Consider the following 27,251-nt stretch of genomic DNA (forward strand, 5'->3'; position numbering starts at 1 on the left):
GTGTTGGAGAAGACCCTTGAGAGTCCCTTGGACTGCAAGGAGATCCAACCAGTCCATCCTAAGGAAATCAGTCCTGAATATTCATTGGAAGGACTGATGCTGAAGCTGAAACTCTAATACTTTGGTCACCTGATGTGAAGAAGAACTGACTCACTGGAAAAGACCCTGATGCTAGGAAAGATTGAAGGCATGAGAAGAAGGGGACGACAGAGGATGAGATGGTTGGATGGCATCACCAACTTGATGGACATGAGTTTGAGCAAGCTCTGGATGTTGGTGTTGGACAGGGAAGCCTGGCGTGCTGCAGTCCATGGGGTCACAAAGAGTTGGACACGACTGAGTGACTGAACTTGAAAAATATTTGGTAAAAATATGGCATGAAAATGTTTAAAATCTTGATAAACTGGTTATAAAAATTTAAAGAAAATTAATAGTAAACAAAACATAATCTAATCAGAATTAAGAAGAATTGGTAAGATAAGTAACTATTAAACATATTAATCATCTAGGTAGCAAATATTAAAAATTATGAGATAATAACTTTGCTTAATTTATAAAATTTTTGAATAGCAAAATGTTAGTGAGATAAACCAAAAAAAAAAAAAGCCTCTTTAATGAAGAAATGAAGCTTCTTTAATGAAATGTGGGCATTACTACTTGGGTAGCAATTTGACAATTGTCAAGTAGGGGCCACCAAGTCTTTGAAAGATCCTTCCCTTTAATCCTGTATTTCCACTTCTGGGAATCTTTTCTAAGAAACACATGGAAATTAAAAAAAATATATATATAAAAGGGTCTGCATACAATTATTTCCGTTATGATATTATCATAATACTGAAAAAGGAAATATGGGAGTGACTAAATATGGTAGCCACATTGTTATTTCTGAATCTTAGTGATCAAGTGATGTTAATCATTATTTTCCATATCTTGAGTAAATCTCCCTTTTAGATATTTTCAGATATAGCTTCAATATCTGCAGGTTTTCTTATCCTATAACTTTAATGGTTTCAATAATATGAATTTCTATACCATGAAAGCATTTTAAAATTAAAACATATTTATTTTCTTTTTTTAAATTTAATTTAATATTTCCAAAAAACCACATTTAACATAAGGACTAGGATAACCATGATGGTATAGTCACTCAACTAGAGCCAGACATTCTGGAGTGTGATGTCAAGTGGCCTTTGGGAAGTATTACTATGAACAAAGCTAGTGGAGGTGATGGAATTCCAGATGAGCTATTTCAAATCAAAAAAGATGATGCTGTGAAAGTGCTGCACTCAATATGTTAGCAAATTTGGAAAACTCAGCAGTGGCCATAGGATTCAAAAAGGTCAGTTTTCATTCCAATCCCAAAGAAAAACAATGCCAAAGAATGCTCAAACTACCACACAATTACACTCATCTCACATGCTAGCAAAATATTGCTCAAAATTGTCTTAGCTAAGCTTCAACAGTACATGAATCAAGAACTTGCAGATGTTCAAGATGGATTTAGAAAAGGCAGAGGAACCAGAGATCAAAATGCCAACATCCATTGGGTCATTGAATAAGCAAGAGAGTTCCAGAAAAACATCTACTTCTGCTTTATTGACTATGCTTAAGCCTTTGACTGTGTGGATCACAACAAATTGTGGGAAATTCTTAAAGAGATGGGAATACCAAACCACTTTACCCGCTTCCTGAGAAGCCTGTATGCAGGTCAAGAAGCAACAGTTAAAACCAGATATGGAACAATGGACTAGTTTCAAATTGGGAAAGGAGAACATTAAGGCTGTATTTTGTTACCCTGCTTATTTAACTTATATGCAGAGCACATCATGTGAAATGCCAGACTGGACGAAGTACAAGCTGGACTCAAGACTGCCAGGAGAAATATCAATAACCTCAAATATGCAGATGACACCACTCTTATGGAAGAAAATGAAGAGAAACTAAAGAGCCTCTTGATGAATGTGAAAGAGTGAAAAATTTGGCTTAAAACTCAACGTTCAGAAAATTAAGATCATGGCATCCAGTCCCTTCAGTTCATGGCAAATAGAAGGGAAACAATGAAAACAGTGACAGATTTTATTTTCTTCGGCTCCAAAATCATTGCAGGTGGTAACTGCAGCCATAAAATTAAAAGACTCTTGCTCTTTGGAAGAAAAGCTGTGAAGAACCTGGACAGCATATTAAAAAGCAGAGACATTACTTTGTCAACAAAGGTCCATCTAGTCAAAGCTATGGTTTTTCCAGTTTTCATGTATGGATGTGAGAGTTGGACCATAAAGAAAGCTGAGTGCAAAGAATTGATGCTTTTAGACTATGGTGTTGGAGAAGACTCTTGAGAGTCCCTTGGACTGCAAGGAGATCCAACTAATCAATCCTAAAGGAGATAAGTCTTGAATATTCATTGGAAGGACTGATGCTGAAGTGGAAACTCCAATACTTTGGTCACCTGATGCAAAGAACTGACTCATTGGAAAAGACCCTCATGCTGGGAAAGATTAAGGGCAGGAGGAGAAGGGGACAACAGAGGATGAGATGTTTGGATGGCACTCAATGGACATGAGTTTGAGCAAGCTCTGGATGTTAGTGCTGGGCAGCGAAGCCTGGCATGCTGCAGTCCATGGGGTCACAAAGAGTCGGATATGACTGAGTGATTGAACTGAACTGAACTGGACCACCAATTGGGCTCCTTTTAGCTACTTTTCTTAAAGCCAGCAGATATTCATTATCATAGTTCTTATACAAGGTTTTGTTTCCTTTTTTAAGACTCTAATTAAATACTTGATTAAAATATCCAGAGATGTTATTATTTTTTTCCCCTAAATCTGCCCCATCTTTCACTTTCAGAAGAGAAAAGAAACAATTATGTAGCAGTATATAGTTTGATCCTATGAGTTTGATTTTATTGGAAACTAATTCAATCATTATAGAACTGATTGAGATTTATAATCTGTTGATTAAAGCTTTTGATATTTACAAGACTGCTTGTAAAATGGGTTAATTTCCTCCCCATCACTAACAGTGTTTCAGCCGATGCTGAGAGAGCATAAACCATCAATGTCCTGCGGGGAATTCCAAACTTTGGGAAGGAGCTGAACAAGATGAGACAGACATTTTCTTCCAGCCAGCTTATGAATTCTTTATATTTTTATTAATATCTCTAATAGTCCACCTGAAAATTTTTATTAAAAACATTTAAAATGTACATTTCATCCTCTGAATTGTATACAATGTCTTCTTTAGTCATTTATGCTAGAAAATGTCTTGCAATTTGCTTTACATCTCAGAGCAACAAAAAAATTAAACTATCCTATATATCAATTCTTTCTGAAGGAGAATCTGCTTGTAATGATTGGATTTCAAACTTGCTATTTTCTTACCAATCCCACCAATTCCCCTTTTGTTCCACTTTAACTGTTTTCAGCGCTATAGCAAAGATGATCTTAAATCAGATTGCATCACTCATCTTGTAAAGGCTCATCAATATTTTCCCACTGAACACAGGATAAAGTACAAACATCTGACAAAAACCTTTAAGGATAGGAAAAGGGAGAGAAATAGAATGAGAGGAGAAGAGTATGAGTCTGAGATGGAATCATGGCCATTTATGGCTTTGCCCCTCCTAATCTCTCCAGTTCATCCCCTTTATGTAATAGTCTCACTGGTTTTTCAGCTTCTTGAACATGTCATGCTCCTTCCTTGTCCCTGTGACTCTTAGCCTCATTTGTGTGGTCTGTCTAGTTCCTTTTTAGGCCTCAGCCTAAACATCTCCTATTTAAAGGAGGCTTAACCTGCTCATCTTATTTAAATCAGTCTTACCTCTTTTATTCTCTATATTAGCTTGTTATTTTTTCTTATAGGCCTTAATAAATCTATATCTAGATAAATGTTATTATTTGGATTAGCGCTTTATTTTCCTGGTATCTATTAGCGTTCTTATTTTTATAAATTGATTTACAATGTTGTGGTAATTTCTGGTATACAATAAAGTGATTCAGTTATGTGTATATATATGTACAAACATACATGTTTTATATTCTTTTCCATTATAGTTTATTGTAAGATATTGAATATAGTTTCCAGTGCTATACAGTAAGTCCTTGTTTATCTGTGTTACATATAAGTAGTATGTATCTGTTAATCCCAAGCTTCTAATTTATTCCTTCCTTATTCCCTCTCCCCTTTGGTAACCATAAGTTTTTCTTCTATGTCTGCAGCTCTTTTTATGCTTTGTAAATAAGTTCACTTGTGTCATATTTTAGAATCCACATATAATAATGTCATAAGACATTTGTCTTTTTTTGTCTGACTTACTTTACTTAGTATGATAATCTACGGGTCTATCCATGTTGCTGCATGCAAGCTTCAGAAGGGCTTGCCAATTGTTGTAACCAGTAACCTAGCAATAGCCTGACATATTGCAGGTGTTCAGTAGCTGTCCATTGAATGAATCAGTGTTCTGCAGAGCAAATGTGTTATACAAATATGGAATGTTTTGAGAGTAAATTTTATCAGAGGGAAAAATTATTTTCACTGGAGGCAAAATGGTTGTCTGAGGAGGCCTTACAAATAACTGTGAAAAGAAGAGAAGCAAAAGGCAAAGAAGAGAAGGAAAGATATACTCATTTGGATGCAGAGTTCCAAAGAATAGCAAGGAGAGATAAGAGAGCCTTCCTCAGTGATCAATACAAAGAAATAGAGGAAAATAATAGAATGGGAAAAACTAGGGATATCTTCAAGAAAATTAGAGATACCAAGGGAATATTTCATGCAAAGATGGGCATAATAAAGGACGGAAATGGTATGGACCTAACAGAAGCAGAAGATATTAAGAAGAGGTGGCAAGAATACACAGAAGAACTATACAAAAATGATCTTCATGACCCAGATAAGCACAATGGTGTGATCATTCACCTATAGCCAGACATCTTGGAATGCAAAGTCAAGTGGGCCTTAGGAAGTATCATTGCAAACAAAGCTAGTGGAGGTGATGGAATTCCAGTTGAGCTATTTCAAATCCTAAAAGATGATGCTCTGAAAGTACTGCCCTCAATATGTCAGCAAATTTGGAAAACTCAGCAGTGACCACAGGACAGGAAAAGGTCCATTTTCACTCAAATCCCAAAGAAAGGCAATGCCAAAGAATGCACAAACTACCGCACAATTACACTCATTTCACATGTTAGCAAAGTAATGCTCAAAATTTTCTGAGCCAGACTTCAACAGTATGTGAACTATGAACTTCCAGATGTTCAAGATGGATTTAGAAAATCCAGAGGAACCAGAGATCAAGTTGCCAACATCCGCTGGATCATTGAGAAAAAAAGAGAGTTCCAAAAATACATCTACTTCTGCTTTATTAACTATGCCAAAGCCTTTGATTGTATGGATCACAAAAAACTGTGGAAAATTCTTAAAGAGATGGGAATACCAAACCTGCCTCCTGAGAAATCTGTATTCAGGTCAAAAAGCAACAGTAAGAACTGGACATGGAACAACATACTGGTTCCAAATTGGGAAACGAGTATGTTAAGGCTATATACTGTAACCCTGCTTATTTAATTTATATGCAGAGTACATCATAAGAAATGCTGGACTGGATGAAGTACAAGCTGGAATCAAGATTGTTAGGAGAAATATCAATAACCATAGATATACAGATGACACAACCCTTATGGCAGAAAGCGAAGAACTAAAGAGCCTCTTGATGAAAGTAAAAGAGAAGAGTTAAAAAGTTAGCTTAAAACTCAATATTCAGAAAACTAAAATCATGGCATCTGGTCCCATCAGTTCATGGCAAGTAGATGGGGAAACAATGGAAACAGTGACAGACTTTATTTTGGGGGGCTCCAAAATCCCTGCAGATGGTGACTGCAGCCATGAAACTAACAGATGCTTGCTCCTTGGAAGAAAAGCTGTGACCAACGTAGACAGCATATTAAAAAGCAAAGACATTACTTTGCTAACAAGGGTCCATCTAGTCAAAGCTATTTTTTTTCCAGTAGGCATGTATGGATGTGAGAGTTGAACCATAAAGTAAGCTGAGTGCCCAAGAATTGATGCTTTTGAACTGTGGTGTTGGAGAAGACTCTTGAGAGTCCCTTGAACTGCAAGGAGATCCAACCAGTTAATCCTAAAGGAGATTAGTCCTGAATATTCATTAGAAGGACTGATGCTGAAGCTGAAACTCCAACACTTTGGCCACCTGATGCGAAGAACTGACTCATTGGAAAAGACCCTGATGCTGGGAAAGATTGAAGGCGGGAGGAGAAGGGGATGACAGAGGATAAGATAGTTGGGTGGCATTATCGACTCAATGGGTATGAGTTTGATTAAGCTCCGGGTGTTGGTGATGGACAGGGAAGCCTGGCGTGCTGCAGTCCATGGGATTGCAAACAGCTGGACATGACTGAGTGACTGCATTGGACTGAAATATTGGGGGATGATTTCTTATTTTCTCTTCTATTTTTATAATGTATTCCAGTGTGGATTTTTATAATCAAATTATATCTGCAACTAAGTTAATGAACAAAATATCTTGGGTGTTGTGTGAACTTACTAGTAACTAATAAATAAATAAATAAACCTTGGGGAAGATTCAGGAGAACCCAGATTAGTTTAGATGGAGAGATGCTACGCATGGTCTGACAAAGTGACAAAATCTGCTCCTAGAATTATTGCCCAAAGCTTCTGAAGGGTAAGTAAACCTTTGAGAACTTCTTTACTGGGAGTCCCTAACCCTGTCCATCAACTGCTGAAACAAACATGGATCATTCATACATTGACAATGAACAGGGCACTGAGTCAGTCTCTAAATCAAATATAAAGATGTGAAAAAGTATTAGTTTGCTCAGATACCTTCACATTTATTTTAGTCTTGTTACAAAACTAGAAGAGTCAAGCACCGCAATAGAGTCAGAAAACATTTTAAGTGGGTAGTCATGACTGAATGGTAATAAAAGGAATTTATATTTTAGAGGTAATTTTAAATGTAAGATATTTGTCAGCCTAGAAATATACAGGTTGGATTCACTCTCTTGCATCCCTCACAAAATATAGCAAAGGAAAACAAAATATTTGATTATTTCAAAATGGTTTGAGTGATAGCATTTCTTGAATGACAATATTTGATTGTCTCATAGTCACAAATATAAAACTTTAAAGTTATGATGATTAACTTATAAAAATGACGTTCAACTTAACTTTACTGTGACATAATATACCATGTCAAAATTTTAGGCTAGTAGGTAATTTATTTATTGAAATTTATTTTTCAAATGATACAGAACATTGACAAGGTTACAGATATGGAGATCACTTAAGAATATGGCATCCTGTCATTAAATAAGACAGGTTAAAGTAAGCCTTAGACCACCATGTATATAGAGGCTATTGTATAAAATTAGACGCTCAGACTATTTTTTGTTTTGAAAATGCTTACTAAGGTATTTGCAAAATTGCTGATGTTAATGAAGAACTTTAATTTCATAAAGTAGGAATTAAACATAGACAGTGGAGAAGGGAGCATGTGAGTAACGGTAGTCAGACATCTAAAGTTTTCACTAGAGAACGGTTTCCTAGCCCTTTAACTTCTGCTACTGGGAAGAGAACAAACTGAAAAAACAAAATGTGTTTTTCATCAGTGTTGAAGTCAGTGGCTTTGGTTATGTAGTTTAACTAAATAGCTTGGAGTTACCAAAAATAGTAGGTTAAATGTTTAGATAATATCATCTATGGTAACATCAGGATAAATTGCAGATTTATTAGAAGACATAAAGTCAACAAAATAAATCTATAGTAACTTTAAATCAAGCAGAAAAGATGTCTCGTTCTTTTAGAACCTATCCTAGACTTTACCACTGCCTTCTTTCCAATCCAGACCATCATCATATTAATCATTCTATGATAATAACCTTGTAATTCATGTCCTTCTATCTTACTCTCCTACTGTATATATTTTCCACAAACAACAAAGTAATTTTTCAAGTGCAAATATCTGGTCATATTACTAACACTTTAAAGGGTTCAAATGACTACCTTTTTTGATTTTAAGTAGTCCAAACGCTAAAATGTCCTTGAAACTCTTGATTTGAATAAGATAGCTTTAGTGTGTTTAAAACTAAAAGAAAAATAAAAGCTCAAAATATGCACATTGACACATCAGTAAGGAAATACTGCTTCTCTGTGGATGTGTTTTGTCAATTTATATTCTGAAGTTTTATAAGTGTGTATTTCATGAAGAAGTGAAGTGATGTCACTCAGTCATGTCCAACTCTTTGTGACCACATGGACTGTAGCCTACCAGGATCCTCCATCCATGGGATTTTCCAGGCAAGAATACTGGAGTGGGTTGCCATTAAGATAAATTACTTTGTATTAAAATGTATAGTTAAATTTCACCTGATTCTTAATTTCATTCACAGTGATCTATAAAAACAAAGGATTCTTAAAAGACAATATAGAATGTATCAGACATAGTATGTTTGTGACGAAACATTTGCAGTGTTATGCTTGCCTCTATGTGAACTATAAGCAATCTGAAAAGGAATAATTTATTAAGAGAGCAGATGACAGTGTTCAGGTCAGAGATAAATAGAGTTACAGATTACCATGTCTAATCAATTTTCTAGAATATCTCTGATATGAAGTCTTAATCTTTGTAAGAATCAAATTTGTAGATTAGCATGGCATAAATCATGTGCCCAACAGGATAGCATATCAACATTCTAGACATCTAAATTACAGTTTAAGTTGCCCCAATTATTCTTATAACTAAATCTTCCTCTATACAGAAACCATTAATTAATTAAACAATTATTTGTTAATACCCTGTTACGTGCCAGATATGTCCCTTGAATTCTAAGGATTCAAGGATTGAACAAGGCAAGCAAGAACTTGATCCCACAGAGCTTAGATACAAGTAAGGATATAGACAGTGAACAGTATAAATTAATAAATAATTCTAATAGCTATAAATATGAATAAATTGAAAAAATGATGTGATATGAAAAGCACTAGAGTAGGGGGCTATGTTACATTGATGGACATATAATAATTCTTCCTTCAGAAGGTGACATCTGAGCAGAAACAAAAATGACAGAAATAACCAGCAGTGCCAAAATCCACAGAATTCCAGACAGTGGCAAGAACAGAGGCTTAGAGGTTGAATAATGTTTAAAGGGTGGATAATGCTGGTGTGTTCAAGAAGCAAAAAGGGTTAAAGGAGCACAGGTGAAATCAACTGAAGGAAGAGTGGGAGGACCAAATTATACAGGCAAGTGGTGAAGGGTTTTGATTTTATTCTATGGGATGTTTTTCTAAGAGGAAAGCTATATGATTTGACTTATGTTTGGAAGGATCAGTCTGGCTGTTATACAGCCTATATACTATATATAGGAAGCCAAAGTTGGAAGCCAAGAGAAATTTTAGAATTATAGTAGAGCCAGAGGGGGATGATTGTGATGTAGACTCCAAAGCATGTGGAAATATATAAATGGTAGAACATTTTAAGTATGTAAATTATGCCTGAAGTATTTTAGGCATTTCATGTATATTTTTTGAATGAGAAAAATGAATGAACAGCATGATGTATATAGACATGAAAATGTAGCAATGTATTATATTCATAGCTACATATTTTAGGCACAAAAATTGAAACAAAGGAAAGTACTGGGAGTCTTTTAAACTTAACGAAAAGTCTAACATTTTCATGTGTATTCAAATGCTTTTCCCATTACAAATAATTTGAAAATAATAAATGAGAAAATTCTAGAATGGTGTGTTCATAAAATATCTGATATTTCTTAATATTAATTCTACAGGTTTTGGAGGGTTTTTTTGTACAGTTCTGACCAAATTAAGAGATAAATAACAGAAATTCTGCATTAATAAAACATTTTCCATTATTTAGCAATAAAAGGAAACTATTCTGAGTATATTTCAAGTTTCTAAAAAATCATACTGTGTCTTCTGTATATGGGCTGTTTACACCCTGAAATCAGACTATAAACTTGGGGTGCTGCAGCTGGTCCATGCTACCTGCCAAAAGGTGACTGTTACATTTTAAGGAAATTCGTGAGTGGGTTGTTTAAAATGCTGTTATTAAAATTGAAACTATGTAAATTTATCAGTTAATTGAAAAAAAATTAGATAAAAGATAGTAAATACTCAGCTTCATCACTTTGGTTGGTATTAATCACTAAGTCATGTTTGACTCTTGCGACCCCATGGTCTGTAGCCTACCAGGCTCTTCTGTCGGATGGATTGCCCAGGCAAGAATACTGGAGTGGGTTGCTACTTCTTTCGCCAGGGGATCTTCCCAAACCAGGAATTGAACCCAGGTCTCAGGCATTGCAGGCAGATTCTATACCAACTGAGGTAGGAGGGAATCCCTTCCCTGGGCTTCCCTGGTAGCTCAGATGGTAAAGAATCTGCCTGCAATGCAGGAGACCTCGGTTCAATTCTTGGGTGGGGAAAATCCCCTGGAGAAGGGACAGGCTACCCACTCCAGTGGTCTCGGGCTTCCCTGGTGGCTCAGTTGGTAAAGAATCTGCCAGCAATGTGGGTTACACTTTCACTTTCATCACTTTACTGCAGTTCATCTTCATCAATGCTCATGAGGTTATGCCTATTGCGTCTGGATGGTGACAACCCTATCACAGTGTGCTCCTGAGCTTGTTTAGTTGCCAAGTGTCCAACTCTTTGTGACCCCACTGACTGTAGCCCACCAGGCTCCTCTGTCCATGGGATTTCCCAGGCAAGAAGACTGGAGTGGGCTGCCATTTCCTTTCCCAGGGGATCTTTTCCACCCAGAGACTGAACCCACATCTCCTATATGGTAGGGAGATTCTTTACCATTGAGCACTAGGGAAACTTGTGCTCCTGAGCACCTCCTTCCAACTCCGCGTTTAGGGACATCATGTAGCAAGCTTGAAATCAGACATGATGAAAATATTTACATCCTAAAAATTGGCAAACACTATATACCAGGGCTTCCTCCCACCTTCAGAGAGTCAATTGTTTAACATTTACCAGGACATCACTAGTTACAACTCTACTGATGCTACTGCCACTGCTACAGCCTTTGTCACTGCTACAAACTTCTGTAGTTTAAATCCCAGGAACTACCTTTTGCTTCACATTAGGAACACATCACGGAGAAGGCAATGGCACCCCACTCCAGTACTCCTGCCTGGAAAATTCGATGGATGGACAAGCCTGGAAGGCTGCAGTCCATGGGGTCACTGAGGGTTGGACACGACTGAGCAACTTCACTTTCACTTTTCACTTTCATGCATTGAAGAAGGAAATGGCAACCCACTCCAGTGTTCTTGCCTAGAGAATCCCAGGGATGGGGGAGCCTGGTGGGCTGCCATCTATGGGGTCGCACAGAGTCAGACACGACTGATGTGACTTAGCAGCAGCAGGAACACATCAAGGGTAAAAATGAAGAGAACAACAGTATGCCACTGTCTGGCTTCTAGAGAGGGAAGGTCAGTTTTCAAAAGCAACTTACTCAGGATTTTTTGCATTTTATCACATTCAAAATAATTTCCTTTTGTGAAACAGCCCTTCTAAGTGTAAAACTATTGAATCTGTGTGCTATCCAAGTTCAAAATTTAGAAAACGTTTCAAAAATACAAAGATGCCATGTTCTCCTATCAAAATAGTGATGACTTAAAATATAGAGACTAGTGTTGGAGTGGTGCAGTAGAAAATGCACTCATACACAATAATAATAGGAACATAAGTTGATACATATTTTAAAAGAAAATTTGAAATATAGAAGTAAAACTCTTTAACTCATTGTTTGAATTTAACCTTCAGGAAGATTATTTATATTTAACCTGCAGAAAGATTTATAAAAATGCAGTGAAAATAGTATTATTTATGATAGAAAAAACTGAAATAAGTAGATAATTTTGCACATTTGTTTGAGAGAATAGTAGTCTCAGTGTTAGTCGCTCAGTCGTGTCTGACTCTCTGTGACACCACGGACTATAGCCCACAAGGCTCTTCTGTCCATGGGATTCTCCAGGCAAGAATACTGGACTGGATTGCCATTCCCTTCTCTAGAAGACCTTCCATACCCAGGGATCGAACCCAGGTCTACCGCATTGAAGGCAGATTCTTTACCATTTGAGTTACAGAGATTTTAAATAAAATTCATGAAATTTTCAATGTTCATGAAACATAATTGATAAAATTTGGATATGACAGGATATATTCAATAAAAGCCCACACATGAAATTACAAATGTCTATAGGGTAACTTAAAGCGAATTCCACTGAACATGAGTTAAGCACTTAGAGTGGAATATGACTATTTTATTTTCCTTTCATTTTTTGCAATTTCTAAATTTTGTAAAAGACATAATAACAATGTCTAAACTAAAATTGTTTTTAATGTAAATAATTTAAATTCATATGAAAATGTAAAATTTCCATTTGTATTCATATACTTTTCTCATTGCAAATAGTTTAAATAATTTGCAAATAAATCCAAACATTTTTTTTAAAGTCTCAAATTATACTATTTACCTAACATCTGACATTTCATGTTAATTCAACAGTTTCTTTGTATAGTTATGTTTGGACAAAAAACGCTGGCATTGTTTTAAAGGACTTTTTATTAGGTTAATATATAGCCATATTCATCTATTTAACCATAGATCATCAAATTTTCTTCTAAATCAATTACTTCATCTTTGATTTAGCATCTTCTAGAATTTCATAGTCTCATAAAATTCTCAAAATAACATTGATTTTAATCCAGTACTAAACCATGTGTACAGAGTGAGAGAAAAGCAACAAAATTGTAAAAATTAGTAGAGTTTTACAAATTCAAATAGAGGAAAAATTCACTGCCTTACATATCTATTTCAAATTAACCAATGCTGTGAAAATAGAGTTTTCAGAAAAGGAATAGCTATACTGAGACAAATAGATATATTGGTAAAGGAAGGAATTGTCATCTACTAGTCTTTCTTATTATTATACTAATATGTGTAAGATAAGGAAAGAGTGTTTAGGAAAATATTAATAGTAGTCCAATGAATTTTCTTTTGATATTAGAGAAGTTTGGATATTATTGTCTTTGGATAATATTATTAGTATAAGTTTGGATATTATTTTTTATTATTTCAATAAATACCATTGTGTTTTGATGTTCAGATAATAATCAATAAGTATCTGATATGTTGCCCATGTACTTTTGTGACACATAAGGGAACAAAACAGCTTTGCCCTTTGTTGAAGAGCATCTTTAACATTTCAAATCTACTTACAAATAATACTGATATTAGTGGGAATATAAGTTCCACATTTATATTTGGGAACCCATATGGGCCTAGAAACTTATGAGTAGTTAATTAAAATGTGTCTTAAATGATTGGCTTACCTGAAATTTTGACTTGAGACACCACTCCATCTCCTCCATCACTGTGTGCACGAACCTCTACAACATATTCTCCATCCCTGGGGATTGGGACTTCTATGGAGTGTTTATGAGTTGAATACAGCTTGCCATCATGCTGGCCATCAGGTCTATAGAGTACCTTTAAAAGTTTCAGAATAGGACTATTTAATACATGGGTAATAATGAACCAATTCCCTAATACTAAATTTGACTAAAAATGCTTATAATAATTAAAAAAAAATAGGAAGCTATGTGTAAACTAGCTGAAAAATCCATATTATTTTTTAATCACATAGATTTTATTTATTTTAGGCTAATCCAAGAGGACACATCTTAAGCATCTGAATTTCATTTTTTGAAGCTATCTAAAATAGAAATTAAAAATGTATTTTTTAATGAAAAAAGGTATACAATGAGGGCTCTTTCAAAATATTGAAATAGTCTAAAAAAATTGCCTCACAATTAGAATTTTTCACACTATTCCTAAAATTTGGTATCCATTGAAAAATGTGATAGTGATATAAAGAATTTATATAAAAAATCTTTTTTTTCCATTTTTGTTCAGTTACAGAGGGTGAGTCAATACATCAAAGAATTCACTATGTGCTTGGCAACACTATCTTACTCACTGCCAAGCAGAAATCAATTCTTTCTCTCTTCCTTAAACACTAATTATTCTAACAATTCTATTAAAGTAGTTATTCTATCTTATTCACTTGACATTGTATTTTCCTGGAATTCACTGAAGATCTTTTCTCATTTCAAAATTTATCATAGCACTATGTCGTCTGATTCCACTACACAACTAGAATAAGAGCTGGATGGGTTTTGACAAAACAACAATGAAAAAACAAATATCAGTCACTCTGTAAGAATGAAGCTTGTGTAGGAAATAATCTAGTGATCTTTTGTATACCTTATATCCCGTCACTGTAGATTCATTTGACAGTGCAACCACATGATCCCAGGTGATTATGTAGCGTGAACCAGACCTTACGGAACTGATGATCCGCGGAGGCTGGCTTGGAGCTGTGAAAGTAATAATACGCTACTGATGGTAACCACATACAACTTCAGTTCTGCAAGCTGCACAACATCAGGAATTATAATACTGATAGTGATGTGGGAATAAAAATAGCTAATTTTGATGTCTGTATTACGTGCCTGGCCCTATGGTTTGCATCCATGGTTTCATTTAATGTACCTTGTGGCCCTGGGAGGTAAGGTAATATAATGATCTCTTATTCTCTTCTCATCAACTTTCAGTTGGTTGTCTCTTTTCCACCACTCTTTAGAAACTGCTGTTCTCAAGGTCATCAGTCACCTCCAGTTAGCCAAATTTTATGTCACTTTTTTATTCTTTTCAAGTTTAACATCTTCACATTTCACAGAATTAACCTTCTAATTCTTTCTTGAATATCTTTTCTTAAATTCATAATCTCTTCTAATCTTTCCTCCTGTCTCTCACATTGCTCCTTCTCATTAATCATTCTTTGCTAGCTCCATGACCTCTGCCAAGTTTCCCAATGTTGGGATGACTTACGACTTGATCCTGAGCGCTCTTCTTTCCTCTATGTATAAATCTCCTCAAACCTTACATCTGGGCCTATGGCTTTAAATACATACGATTCTGTCTCAAGGTAATCTTTCAACTTGTACAGATATGTGTCCAACTTCCTATATCCTCCTCAATGTTTAAAGGGTTTCCCAAATGCAATATAATCAAGACAGAACATTTACTATGTAGCCTTCAAATTTGCTTTTCTCTGTTTCCCAAATTTACTAAATGGCACAACCAAACTCCCAATGTTTCAAGCCAAAATCTATTCAATCTTCTGTTTCATTCTTTGCCAACATACAAATTAGCTGAAAACTGTCAACTCTGCCTGCAGAAAATTTTCTGCTTCTATCTCTTTTCATCTCTGGTCACCATCAGCTCTTCCTTGAATATTAAAAAAGGCCTCCTAATTGGCTATACAGCTTTTACTCTTACTCTACTATGTTCCTTGTTTACCCAGAAGACAGAAAATTAAATATATATATAATATCACTCTCTGCCTTAAAATTGTCCAGTGATTTCTTATGACACTTAGAAAGAATTTAAACTCCTTACTATGATCTGTAAAACCCTGCTTCATATGACTCCTCCACAATTCAGAGCTGGAACCATTGTCTTTTCTACACTTAAAACACACCAAACTCCTCTCATGTAAAGGCTTTGTACTGGTTATTTTCTCTGCCTGATAGAATCTCTTCAGCAAAGTACTCCTTCTTATTATTCATATCCTAGGTCAGATAGGATCTTCTCTAAAAGGACATTCCCAACTACCCTATTAGAATTTGGCTCCCACCCAAACCATTTTAAATGTTCGTATTTGGTTATTTCTTAGATTTTATGTATTATTTATCTTTAATTGAATTGTAGTTGATTTACCATATTAGTTTCAGGTGTACAACAGTGATTCATATTTTTGATTATATCACTTTAAAAGTTATAAAATAGCAGCTATGAAATTGTATATCAATGCCATACAATATATCCTTGTAGCTTATTTATTTTATATATAGCAGCTTGCATCTCTGAATCCCGTAACCCTAGTCCCTTTTAGTTTCCATTTGCATGAAATATCTTTGCCATCTTCTCACTTTCAGTATATGTGTGTCTTTAGCTCTAAAGTGAGTCTTTTGAAAGTATCAAATACATGGGGCTTTTTTTCTACTTAATCAACCACTCTATGCCTTTTTTTTGCATTCTATGTCTTTTGATTAGAACATTTAGCATATTGACATTTGAAATGATTATTGATAGAAATGTACTTAATGCCATTCTGTTACTTGTTTTCTGGTTGTTTCTGTAGTTCTCTGTTCTTTTAGTTTCTTCCCTTGTGGTTTGATGATTTTCTGTATTTGCATGCTTGTGTTCCTTTCTCTCTAGTTTTCCTGTGTGTACAATTGTGGGTTTTGATTTGTACTTCCCATGGAGTTCATATATGTTGACCTATAAACATATCTACCTGTCTTAAACTTATAGTCATTTAAGTTCAAACACATTCTAAGATATCTACTCTTTAAACCTCCTTTGCAAGTTTTGTGTTTTGATGTCATATTTCACTTCTGCATGTTTAACCCTTAATAGTCTTTTGTGGTTATAGTTAATTCTATAATTTCTTTTTTTTTAAATATTCATAGTTGCTTATTCAAGTGCTCGATCCACAGACCTTTACTATATATTTGACTTTACTAGTAGGATTTTTTCTTTTCTATTAATTCTTACTACTTGTTGCAGCCTTCTCTTTTCCACTTGGAAAAGATTCTTTAAAAATTTTTGTAAGATTGGTTTAGTATTGATAAACTCAATTCTGATTGATAACCATAGTGAATAGAGTATCCTAGTTTGTAGGTTTTTCCCTGTTAGCACTTTAAATATATTAGGTCAATCCCATCTGGCCTGCAAAGTTTCTGCAGAAATGTCGGGTAATAGTCTTATGGAGGTTCCCTTGTATGTGATTTTTTTTATTTTTCTCTTACTGACTTTGGAATTCTCTCTTTAACTTCTGCTATTTTCTTTATAATATGTCTTAGGTTTCTTTGGGTTCATCATGTTTGGAATCCTCTGTGATTCCTGTATCTGGATATCTCTTTCCTTCTTCAGGTTTGGAAATTTTCAGCCATAATTTCATCAAATATATTTTGGCCCTGTTCTCTCTTCTTATTCTGGAACTCTCTATAATAAAAATGTTGCTATGCTTGATGTTGTCACAGAGGTCCCTTAAACTAGTCCCTTAAAATCTGTTTTTCTTTTGCTGTTCTGATTGGGTTATTTCCATTATTCTGTCTTCCAGATCTTTCGTATCACATCAGTTTAGTTCAGTCACTCAGTCGTGTCCGACTCTTAGCGACCCCATTAATCGCAGCACCCCAGGCCTCCATGTCCATCACCAATTGCCAGAGTTCACTGAGACTCACTTCCATTGAGTCAGTGATGCAATCCAGCCATCTCATCCTCTGTCGTCCCCTTCTCCTCCTGCCCCCAATCCCTCCCAGCATCAGAGTCTTTTCCAATGAGTCAACTCTTCTCATGAGGTGGCCAAAGTACTGGAGTTTCAGCTTTAGCATCATTCCTTCCAAAGAAATCCCAGGGCTGATCTCCTTCAAAATGGGCCAGTTGGATCTCCTTGCAGTCCAAGGGACTCTCAAGAGTCTTCTCCAACACCACACTTCAAAAGCATCAATTCTTCGGTGCTCAGCTTTCTTCACAGTCCAACTCTCACATCCATACATGACCGCAGGAAAAACCATAGCCTTGACTAGACGGACCTTTGTTGACAAAGCAATACACTGCTTTTTAATACGCTATCTAGGTTGGTCATAACTTTCCTTCCAAGGAGTAAGCATCTTTTAATTTCATGGCTGCAGTCACCATCTGCAGTGATTTTGGAGCCCAAAAAAACAAAGTCTGACACTGTTTCCACTGTTTCTCCATCTATTTCCCATGAAGTGATGGGACCGGATGCCATGATCTTCGTTTTCTGAATGTTGAGCTTTAAGCCAACTTTTTCACTCTCCTCTTTCACTTTAATCAAGAGGCTTTTTAGTTCCTCTTCACTTTCTGCCATAAGGGTGGTGTCATCTGCATATCACATAGTTTGCTGTTAATTCCATCTAGTTTTCCTTTCAGTCATTGCATTCTTCAGTTGTGACTTATTCCTTTCTATATTTTCTAATTCTTGTTAAGATTTTCACTGTCATTTATTCTTTTCCCAAGTTCAGTTAGTATTCTTATTACTAGTGACAAACTCTATCTGGTAAATTATTTACCTCTGTTTCATTAGTCATTTTTTAAGGAGATTTTCCCTTGTTCTTTTGTTTTAAAGTAATTTCTCTGTATTCAGGTTTAAGTTTCTCAGACTCTGAAATTAGGTGAAACACTTCTTGTTGTTCAGTTCCCCAGTCATATCTGATTATCTGTGACCCCGTGAGTGCAGCATGCCAGGCTTCCCTGTCCTTCACTATCTCCAGGACTTTGCTCAAACTCATGTCTGTTGAGATGGTGATACCATCCAACCATCTCATCCTCTGTTGTCCCCTTCTCCTCCAGCCTCCAATCTTTTGTAGCATCAGGGTCTTTTCAAATGAGAAAGCTCTTTGCATCAGGTGGTCAAAGGATTGGAGCTTCAGCTTCAGCATCAGTCCTTCCAATGAATATTCAGGCTTGATTTCTTTTAGTATTGACTGGTTTGATCTCTTTGCAGTCCAAAGAACTCTCAAGAGTGTTCTCCAGCACCACAGTTCAAAAGCATCAATTTTTTAGCACTCAACCTTCTTTATGGTCCAACTCTCACATCATACTTGACTACTGGGAAAACCACAGCTTTGACTAGATGGACATTTTTCAGCAGAGTAATGTCTCTGCTTTTTAATATGCTGTCTAGGTTGGTCATAGCTTTTCTTCCAAGAAGCAAGTGTCTTTTATTTTCATGGCTGCAGTCACTGTCCACAATAATTTTAGAGCCCAGGAAAATAAAGTCTGTCACTGTTTCCATTGTTTCCCCATCTATTTGTTGTGAAATGATTGGACTGAATACCATTATATTAGTTTTTTGAATGTTGAATTTTAAATCAGTTTTTTTTCACTCTCCTCTTTTACTTTCATCAAGAGGCTCTTTAGTTCCTCTTTGCTTTCTGCCATAAGGGTGGTAGCATCTGCATATCTAAGGTTATTGATATTTCTTCTAGCAATCTTGATTATAGTTTGTGTTTCATCCAGCTCAGCACTTCTAATGATGTACTCTGCATAGAAGTTAAATAAGCAGGGTGACAATAAACAGCCTTGACCTACCCCTGTCCCAATTTTGATCCAGTCCATTGTTCCATGTCTGGTTCTAACTGTTGCTTTTTGACCTGCATACAGGTTTCTCAGGTGGCAGGAAAGGTGGTTTGATATTCCCATCTCTTTCAGAATTTTAAAGTTTATTGTGATCTACAGAGTCAAAGGCTTTAGTGTAGTCAAGGAAGAAGTAGATATTTTTCCTGGAATTCCCTTGCTTTTTCTATGATCCAATGGATGTTGGCAGTTTGATCTTTGGTTCCTCTGCCTTTTCTAAATCCAACTTGTACGTCTGGAAGTTCTCAGTTCATGTATTATTGAAGCCTAGCTTGAAGGATCTTAAGCATTACTTTGTTAGAACTTGAAATGAGCACAAATGTGAGGTAGTTTAAACATTCTTTGGCATTGCCTTTCTTTGGGATTGGGATGAAACTTGACCTTTTCCAGTCCTGTGGCCACTGCTGAGTTTTCCAAATTTGCTGGCATATTGAGTGTAGCACTTTCACAGTGTCATCTTTCAGTATTTGAAATAGCTCAACTGTAATTCTAGCAGTTCTTGAAGGTGTGTTCCTAGGTTGTAGTGGCTCTATCAGTCAGCATATGCCCAGTGGCTTTGGTGGGAGAGCTGGATCTATAATTAGCACAGATCACATATTTTCCTAGGGCATGCTGGTGGGATATCGGGCTGGAAATGGAGGAGCTCTACCCAAAGGCAGGTGGGAGCTGGAACTTTTCCTATGTTCAATGGCCATCACCATTCTATTGAGGGTAGTTTTGGGTCCCAGGGTGCTGGAGCAGAAGCCTTGAGGGTCAAGTTTAAGCTGGTTTCATTCCCTTTAAATGTGCTCTCCCTCTCCCCCCAGCAACAGCATCTTTGCCCCAGGGCTAAGCACTGCTAGAGCAAGGGTACTAGAGTGGGTGCCCAGAGCAGGCCAGAGCATGTGATAAGACAGTCCTGGCAAGACAGTCAGAGCTTGAGAGAGCTCCTAATTCACAGCCTCTGTGAGCACAAGCAATGGTTTTCTTTGCTCCATTCAGATCCAGTGCTTGTTCTTTGCCAGTTCTATCCCCCACAGTTGCGCAATCTCCTTGGCAATGTAGCCTTTGTTTTACTGGGGAGTTGGTCTGAAGAAGGCATCTGGAACAGGCTGGGACATATGCTGGGCTGTCCCAGGAAATCACTCCAGCAGATTTTGCTCTTCATGAATGAGATCTTATTTTTCTACAGCCATCTTGTAAGTCCCACCAGTATTGAAATCTGCTACTGGAACTCATCTTCCTGGTGCTGGACTCTGTGGTTGGGGAACCTTAGATGTGGCTCAAACCACTCTCCAGGGAGGACCTCTGAGCCTGGGATATCCCCCTTCCACTTCTATGTCCCCTACTAGGGCTATGGTCCCAACCTGATTACTTCTCCCTTTCAACTTGACTCTACAAGGATCTTACTTAAGAGCCTTGATTCCAATAGCCCCCAGTTTTTTTCAGTGAGAATTGCTCTACATGTAGGTATGTTTTTGATGTGTTCATTGAGGGAAGTGAGCTCAAGTCCTCTACTCTGTCATCTTGGTCTATTCCTCCATTATCTATTTATTTAATTTATTGCTCTGTCATTTGATGTTATCATATTTATTTGTCATATTTTTCTCTCCTTCCTTATCTCTCTCCCTCTCTTTCCATTAGTTTGTTAAATCCTATGAGAAGAGGATCTGGGTCTGGCTTGATCTTTTCTCTATCCTCAATACCTAGAGCTGTCAAGGGCACATAGCATACTTTTGGTAAATTAATAAATTGAAAAACTACTATGAGGTACCATTTCACGCCAGTCAGAATGGCTGCAATCCAAAAGTCTACAAGCAATAAATGCTGGAGAGGGTGTGGAGAAAAGGGAACCCTCTTACACTGTTAGTGGGAATGCAAACTAGTACAGTATGGAGAACAGTGTGGAGATTCCTTAAAAAACTGGAAATAGAACTGCCTTATGATCCAGCAATCCCACTGCTGGGCATACACACTGGGGAAACCAGAAGGGAAAGAGACACGTGTACCCTAATGTTCATCGCAGCACTGTTTATAATAGCCAGGACATGGAAGCAACCTAGATGCCCATCAGCAGATGAATGGATAAGAAAGCTGTGGTACATATACACAATGGAATATTACTCAGCCATTAAAAAGAAAACATTTGAATCAGTTCTAATGAGGTAGATGAAACTGGAGCCTATTATACAGAGTGAAGTAAGCCAGAAGGAAAAACACCAATACAGTATACTAACGCATATATATGGAATTTAGAAAGATGGTAACAATAACCCTGTGTACGAGACAGCAAAAGAGACACTGATGTATAGAACAGTCTTATGGACTCTATGGGAGAGGGAGAGGGTGGGAAGATTTGGGAGAATGGCAAATTTTATAAAAAAAAAGAAAAAGAAAAAGAAAAAATAACAAAGGAATAAATGCTCATTTTATAAGTTACAAAGCTGATGCTTAAATACTGAGGTACCACTTCAGTATTCTTGCCTTGAGAACCCTATGAACAGTATGAAAAGGCAAAATGATAGGATACTGAAAGAGACACTCCCCAGGGCAGTAGGTGCCCAATATGCTACTGGAGATCAGTGGAGAAATAACTCCAGAAAGAATGAAGGGATGCAGCCAAAGCAAAAACAATACCCAGCTGTGGATGTGACTGGTGATAGAAGCAAGGTCTGATGCTGTAAAGAGCAATATTGCATAGGAACCTGGAATGTCAGGTCCATGAATGAAGGCAAATTGGAAGTGGTCAAACAAGAGATGGCAAGAGTGAATGTGGACATTCTAGGAATCAGCGAACTGAAATGGACTGGAATGGGTGAATTTAACTCAGATGACCATTATATCTACTACTGTGGGCAGGAATCCCTCAGAAGAAATGGAGTGGCCATCATGGTCAACAAAAGAGTCCGAAATGCAGTACTTGGATGCAATCTCAAAAACGACAGAATGATCTCTGTTCATTTCCAAGGCAAACCATTCAATATCACAGTAATCCAAGTCTATGCCCCAACCAGTAAGGCTGAAGAAGCTGAAGTTGAACAGTTCTATGAAGACCTACAAGACCTTTTAGAACTAACATCCAAAAAAGATGTCCTTTTCATTATAGGGGACTGGAATGCAAAAGTACAAGTCAAGAAACACCTGGAGTAACAGGCAAGTTTGGCCTTGGAATACGGAATGAAGCAGAGCAAAGACTAATAGAGTTTTGCCAAGAAAATGCACTGGTCATAACAAACACCCTTTTCCAACAACACAAGAGAAGACTCTACACATGGACATCACCAGATGGTCAACACCAAAATCAGATTGATTATATTCTTTGCAGCCAAAGATGGAGAAGCTCTATACAGTCAGCAAAAACAAGACCAGGAGCTGACTGTGGCTCAGACCATGAACTCCTTATTGCCAAATTCAGACTTAAATTGAAGAAAGTAGGGAAGACCACTAGACCATTCAGGTATGACCTAGATCAAATCCCTTATAATTAAACAGTGGAACTGAGAGATAGATTTAAGGGCCTAGATCTGATATATAGACTGCCTGATGAACTATGGACTGAGGTTCGTGACATTGTACAGGAGACAGGGATCAAGACCATCCCCATGGAAAAGAAATGCAAAAAAGCAAAATGGCTGTCTGGGGAGGCCTTACAAATAGCTGTGAAAAGAAGAGAAGTGAAAAGCAAAGGAGAAAAGGAAAGATATAAGCATCTGAATGCAGACTTCCAAAGAATAGCAAGAAGAGATAAGAAAGACTTCTTCAGCGATCAATGCAAAGAAATAGAGGAAAACAACAGAATGGGAAAGACTAGAGATCTCTTCAAGAAAATCAGATATACCAAAGGAACATTTCATGCAAAGATGGGCTCGGTAACGGACAGAAATGGTATGGACCTAACAGAAGCAGAAGATATTAAGAAGAGATGGCAAGAATACACAGAAGAACTGTACAAAAAAGATCTTCATGACCCAGATAATCACGATGGTGTGATCATTGACCTAGAGCCAGACATCCTGGAACGTGAAGTCAAGTGGGCCTTAGAAAGCATCGTTACGAACAAAGCTAGTGGAGGTGATGGAATTCCAGTTGAGCTCTTTCAAATCCTGAAAGATGATGCTGTGAAAGTGCTGCAGTCAATATGCCAGCAAATTTGGAAAACTCAGCAGTGGCCACAGGACTGGAAAAGGTCAGTTTTCATTCCAATCCCAAAGAAAGGCAATGCTAAAGAATGCTCAAACTACCGCACAATTGCACTCATCTCACACGCTAGTAAAGTAATGCTCAAAATTCTCCAAGCCAGGCTTCGGCAATATGTGAACTGTGAACTTCCTGATGTTCAAGCTGGTTTTAGAAAAGGCAGAGGAACCAGAGATCAAATTGCCAGCATCTGCTGGATCATGGAAAAAGAAAAAGAGTTCCAGAAAAGCATCTATTTCTGCTTTATTGACTATGCCAAAGCCTTTGACTGTGTGGATCACAATAAACTGTGGGAAATTCTGAAAGAGATGGGAATACCAGACCACCTGATCTGCCTCTTGAGAAATCTGTATGCAGGTCAGTAAGCAACAGTTAGAACTGGACATGGAACAACAGACTGGTCCAAATAGGAAAAGGAGTTCGTCAAGGCTGTATATTGTCACCCTGTTTATTTAACTTATATGCAGAGTACATCATGAGAAACGCTGGACTGGAAGAAACACAAGCTGGAATCAAGATTGCTGGGAGAAATATCAATCATCTCAGATATGCAGATGACACCACCCTTATGGCAAAAAGTGAAGAGGAACTCAAAAGCCTCTTGATGAAAGTGAAAGTGGAGAGTGAAAAAGTTGGCTTAAAGCTCAACATTCAGAAAACGAAGATCATGGCATCTGGTCCCATCACTTCATGGGAAATAGATGGAGAAGCAGTGGAAACAGTGTCAGACTTTATTTTTCTGGGCTCCAAAATCACTGCAGATGGTGGTTGCAGCCATGAAATTAAAAGACGCTTACTCCTTGGAAGGAAAGTTATGACCAACCTAGATAGCATGTTCAAAAGCAGAGACATTACTTTGCCAACAAAGGTTCATCTAGTCAAGGCTATGGTTTTTCCTGTGGTCATGTATGGATGTGACAGCTGGACTGTGAAGAAAGCTGAGCACTGAATAATTGATGCTTTTGAAGTGTGGTGTTGGAGAAGACTCTTGAGAGTCCCTTGGACTGCAAGGAGATCCAACGAGTCCATTCTGAAGGAGATCAGCCCTGGGATTTCTTTGGAAGGAATGATGCTAAAGCTGAAACTCCAGTACTTTGGCCACCTCATGCAAAGTGTTGACTCATTGGAAAAGACTCTGATGCTGGGAGGGATTGGGGGCAAGAGGAGAAGGGGACGACAGAGGATGAGATGGCTGGATTGCATCACTGACTCGATGGAAGTGAGTCTCAGTGAACTCCAGCAATTGGTGATGGACATGGAGGCCTGGCGTGCTGCGATTCACGGGGTCACAAAGAGTCGCACACGACTGAACAACTGATCTGATCTGATCTGATCTGATGTCTACCAATACACAATTGAGTAAGTGACAGGGACAAATTTGAAACCCCTCTTTGATACCAAAGTCTGGATCCTACCTCCATGCTCTGTTATACCATTAGGACTATCTTTTCACCCAAATAAATTTCCAAACTCTAATGGTAATAATGTCTTCAAATCCTTGTGAAACTTCCCAGGATTCTGAATATAAATTCTCTTCTTCTATTTGTTCAACTTAATCAAGAAGGAACTATCATAGTGAAGCCAGGGAGATGAGGATGAGCACAAAATGTGAGCAGGGCAGGAGGTCTTATTATATTAACAGTGAGAACATACAGTAATAAGAGAGTGAAGATAACACTTCAACATTTAACTTGCATTTGCATTGTACAATGATGACATAAATCAAAGCATAGAATAATTACATAATTTTCATTTTCTCACCCTGTTGATGCATTCTTATAAAACCAAGTTTAAAATAATAAACTAATTATCTAATGATGCAAGATTTTGTGGATAGTCTTTAGAAAAGGAGGTTCTGCAATTTTATTTCTGAAATGGATATTAATTATGTGAAAGTAATTGCCACTTTTTTCATCTACAATAACTAATAATGGTTTTGTTGTTTTTGTTGTATTTTAAAACTTATATGATTTTAAAGGCTAAAGTTGAAACCCAAATGTGCTGATTGCTAGTAGTAAATTTCTCTCACCTGTACCTGTATCATTCAATCAATTGGGAATTTTGGCAAGTATATAACACACATATTGAGACTCACGTGCTTTCTTGGTGAAGGTCTCAATCATGTCACTGGGAGGTCCACACCCTGCACTATTGCACGCCCTGACTTCCACAAAATACTGGGTGTCAGGCAGAAGGTTCTCCAGCCTGGCCGAGTATTCTTGGCTAGCAACTTGAACTCTGTGTGCAGCTGCTTCTTTGTCATGGGAAGCCCAGTACCGAATCTGCAAACATGCAAGTTAAGTAAGGTTTTTTCATGATTCAGACACTTCAGTCGTAAAAATTCTTTTCAACTTGTTATGACACCATTGATGATGGCTGGGCATCAGATTCTCAAATGTTACTTGCTGTTCCATTTCTATTAGTCTTAGACTATGGCAAAGCATATAATGCAGATCTGATTAAAGATGTCAAAAGCAAATTAAAGCCTCACTTCAAGGCCTGAAATAGCCATACACAGATGAAAAAAGAGAAAAAGCCAAAAAACTTTGCATAAGGTTTGCTCTCAAAACGTAAAAGTGGTCTCTGTTTAGAAGCATTTGACACAATAATTTATATCATTGGTTTTCTGCTTTATTTCTGTTTATATGATTGCAAATTTGTTAAGGGTCCCTGATAAAAACAACCACATGGTCTAAAACAGGCTAGCATAATTATTTTTTGCTAGCTTATTTCAGAAGTATGTAAAAGAATCTTCTTTGAACCTATATAGAGACCAGCTATCAAAGAAATATTATACCTAATAACTGGTTGCAGAAATTATTTATCTTTAAAATGTTTTAAAAATTTTCATTCATGTGGTGATTAGAAATGATTACTTTTACCATCTAGCATATCAATGACAGCCTTCATAGGCTCTTAAATTTTAAGTTAAAGCCATGAATTATAATTTTCATTCCTCATATAAATTTTTGGTTAAAAAATCCATAATTATATCTAAGTTATAAATAAAAATAAAAGCTTGCTTATAAGTTTACCTCTATTTTATATTTTAAATGTCCTGTCTATAAAACAATGAGACTTGAATTTCACAATTCACCAAAATACTATAGGATAATATTTAATATTGATATAATTCTGAAATTTTTTTACATAAACACATATGAAGCCATTATAAAATGGAACTGGACAGCTCAAATTTCTTCAGTAACAAAATGGGGTTTATATGTAGAATGAGCACATTTTTTAAAAAAAGGCTAGTTACTAATTTCTGATTGGTTTCCTTTGATATATTTTTATCTTGTTGACTAGTGCTCATTTTTTCTGAGGCCAATATGTTTTTTCCAAAGAGTTTTGATAGAATCTCTTTGGCTTTTCTGCTCTCTGACCAAGGATGGCTCAGAACTGAAGAAGTAGAATTATACCAAGTGGTTCCAAAGTCAGATGGCAGAGAAAAGATTTATGACGGTAGGAGTATCCTTGTGAAGGCATGAGTTTCCTCATGCTGGGAGCGCCTACATTCATCTGAGAAGGAGGAAGACAGCCTACATTTTAGTGGGCATTTGAACTGTGTGACATGTAAGGCCTCTTCCACTCCTTGGCTGAAGAGAAATAAAATGTGCATTTATATTCCAATGAAATGCCAGGTACTAAAGTAGGATCATTCATATGTATTATTTTCTCAACAAGTCTGGAATGGTAGCATTTACCTTGCTTAATGCTGCAGTCCATGGGGTCACAAAGAGTCGGACAGGACTCTTAGTCGGACACAGACACTTAG

General features: G+C 36.8%; 1 protein-coding gene across 2 annotated transcripts in view; it reads right to left on the reverse strand.

The window, feature by feature from the left end:
* The window catches only part of CNTN1 (contactin 1), a 409,422-nt gene that overhangs the window by 30,416 nt on the left and 351,755 nt on the right, over positions 1–27,251 (reverse strand). For both annotated transcript variants that reach the window (XM_061416436.1, XM_061416437.1), the window contains 3 exons: positions 25,569–25,755; positions 14,330–14,442; positions 13,396–13,552 (listed from right to left, as the gene is read on the reverse strand). In XM_061416436.1, the coding sequence (XP_061272420.1) occupies positions 13,396–13,552; positions 14,330–14,442; positions 25,569–25,755 (457 nt within the window). The remainder of the gene's footprint in view (positions 1–13,395; positions 13,553–14,329; positions 14,443–25,568; positions 25,756–27,251) is intronic.

This window comes from Bos javanicus, chromosome 5 (genome assembly GCF_032452875.1).
Source record: "Bos javanicus breed banteng chromosome 5, ARS-OSU_banteng_1.0, whole genome shotgun sequence".
Taxonomy (NCBI): domain Eukaryota; kingdom Metazoa; phylum Chordata; class Mammalia; order Artiodactyla; family Bovidae; genus Bos; species Bos javanicus.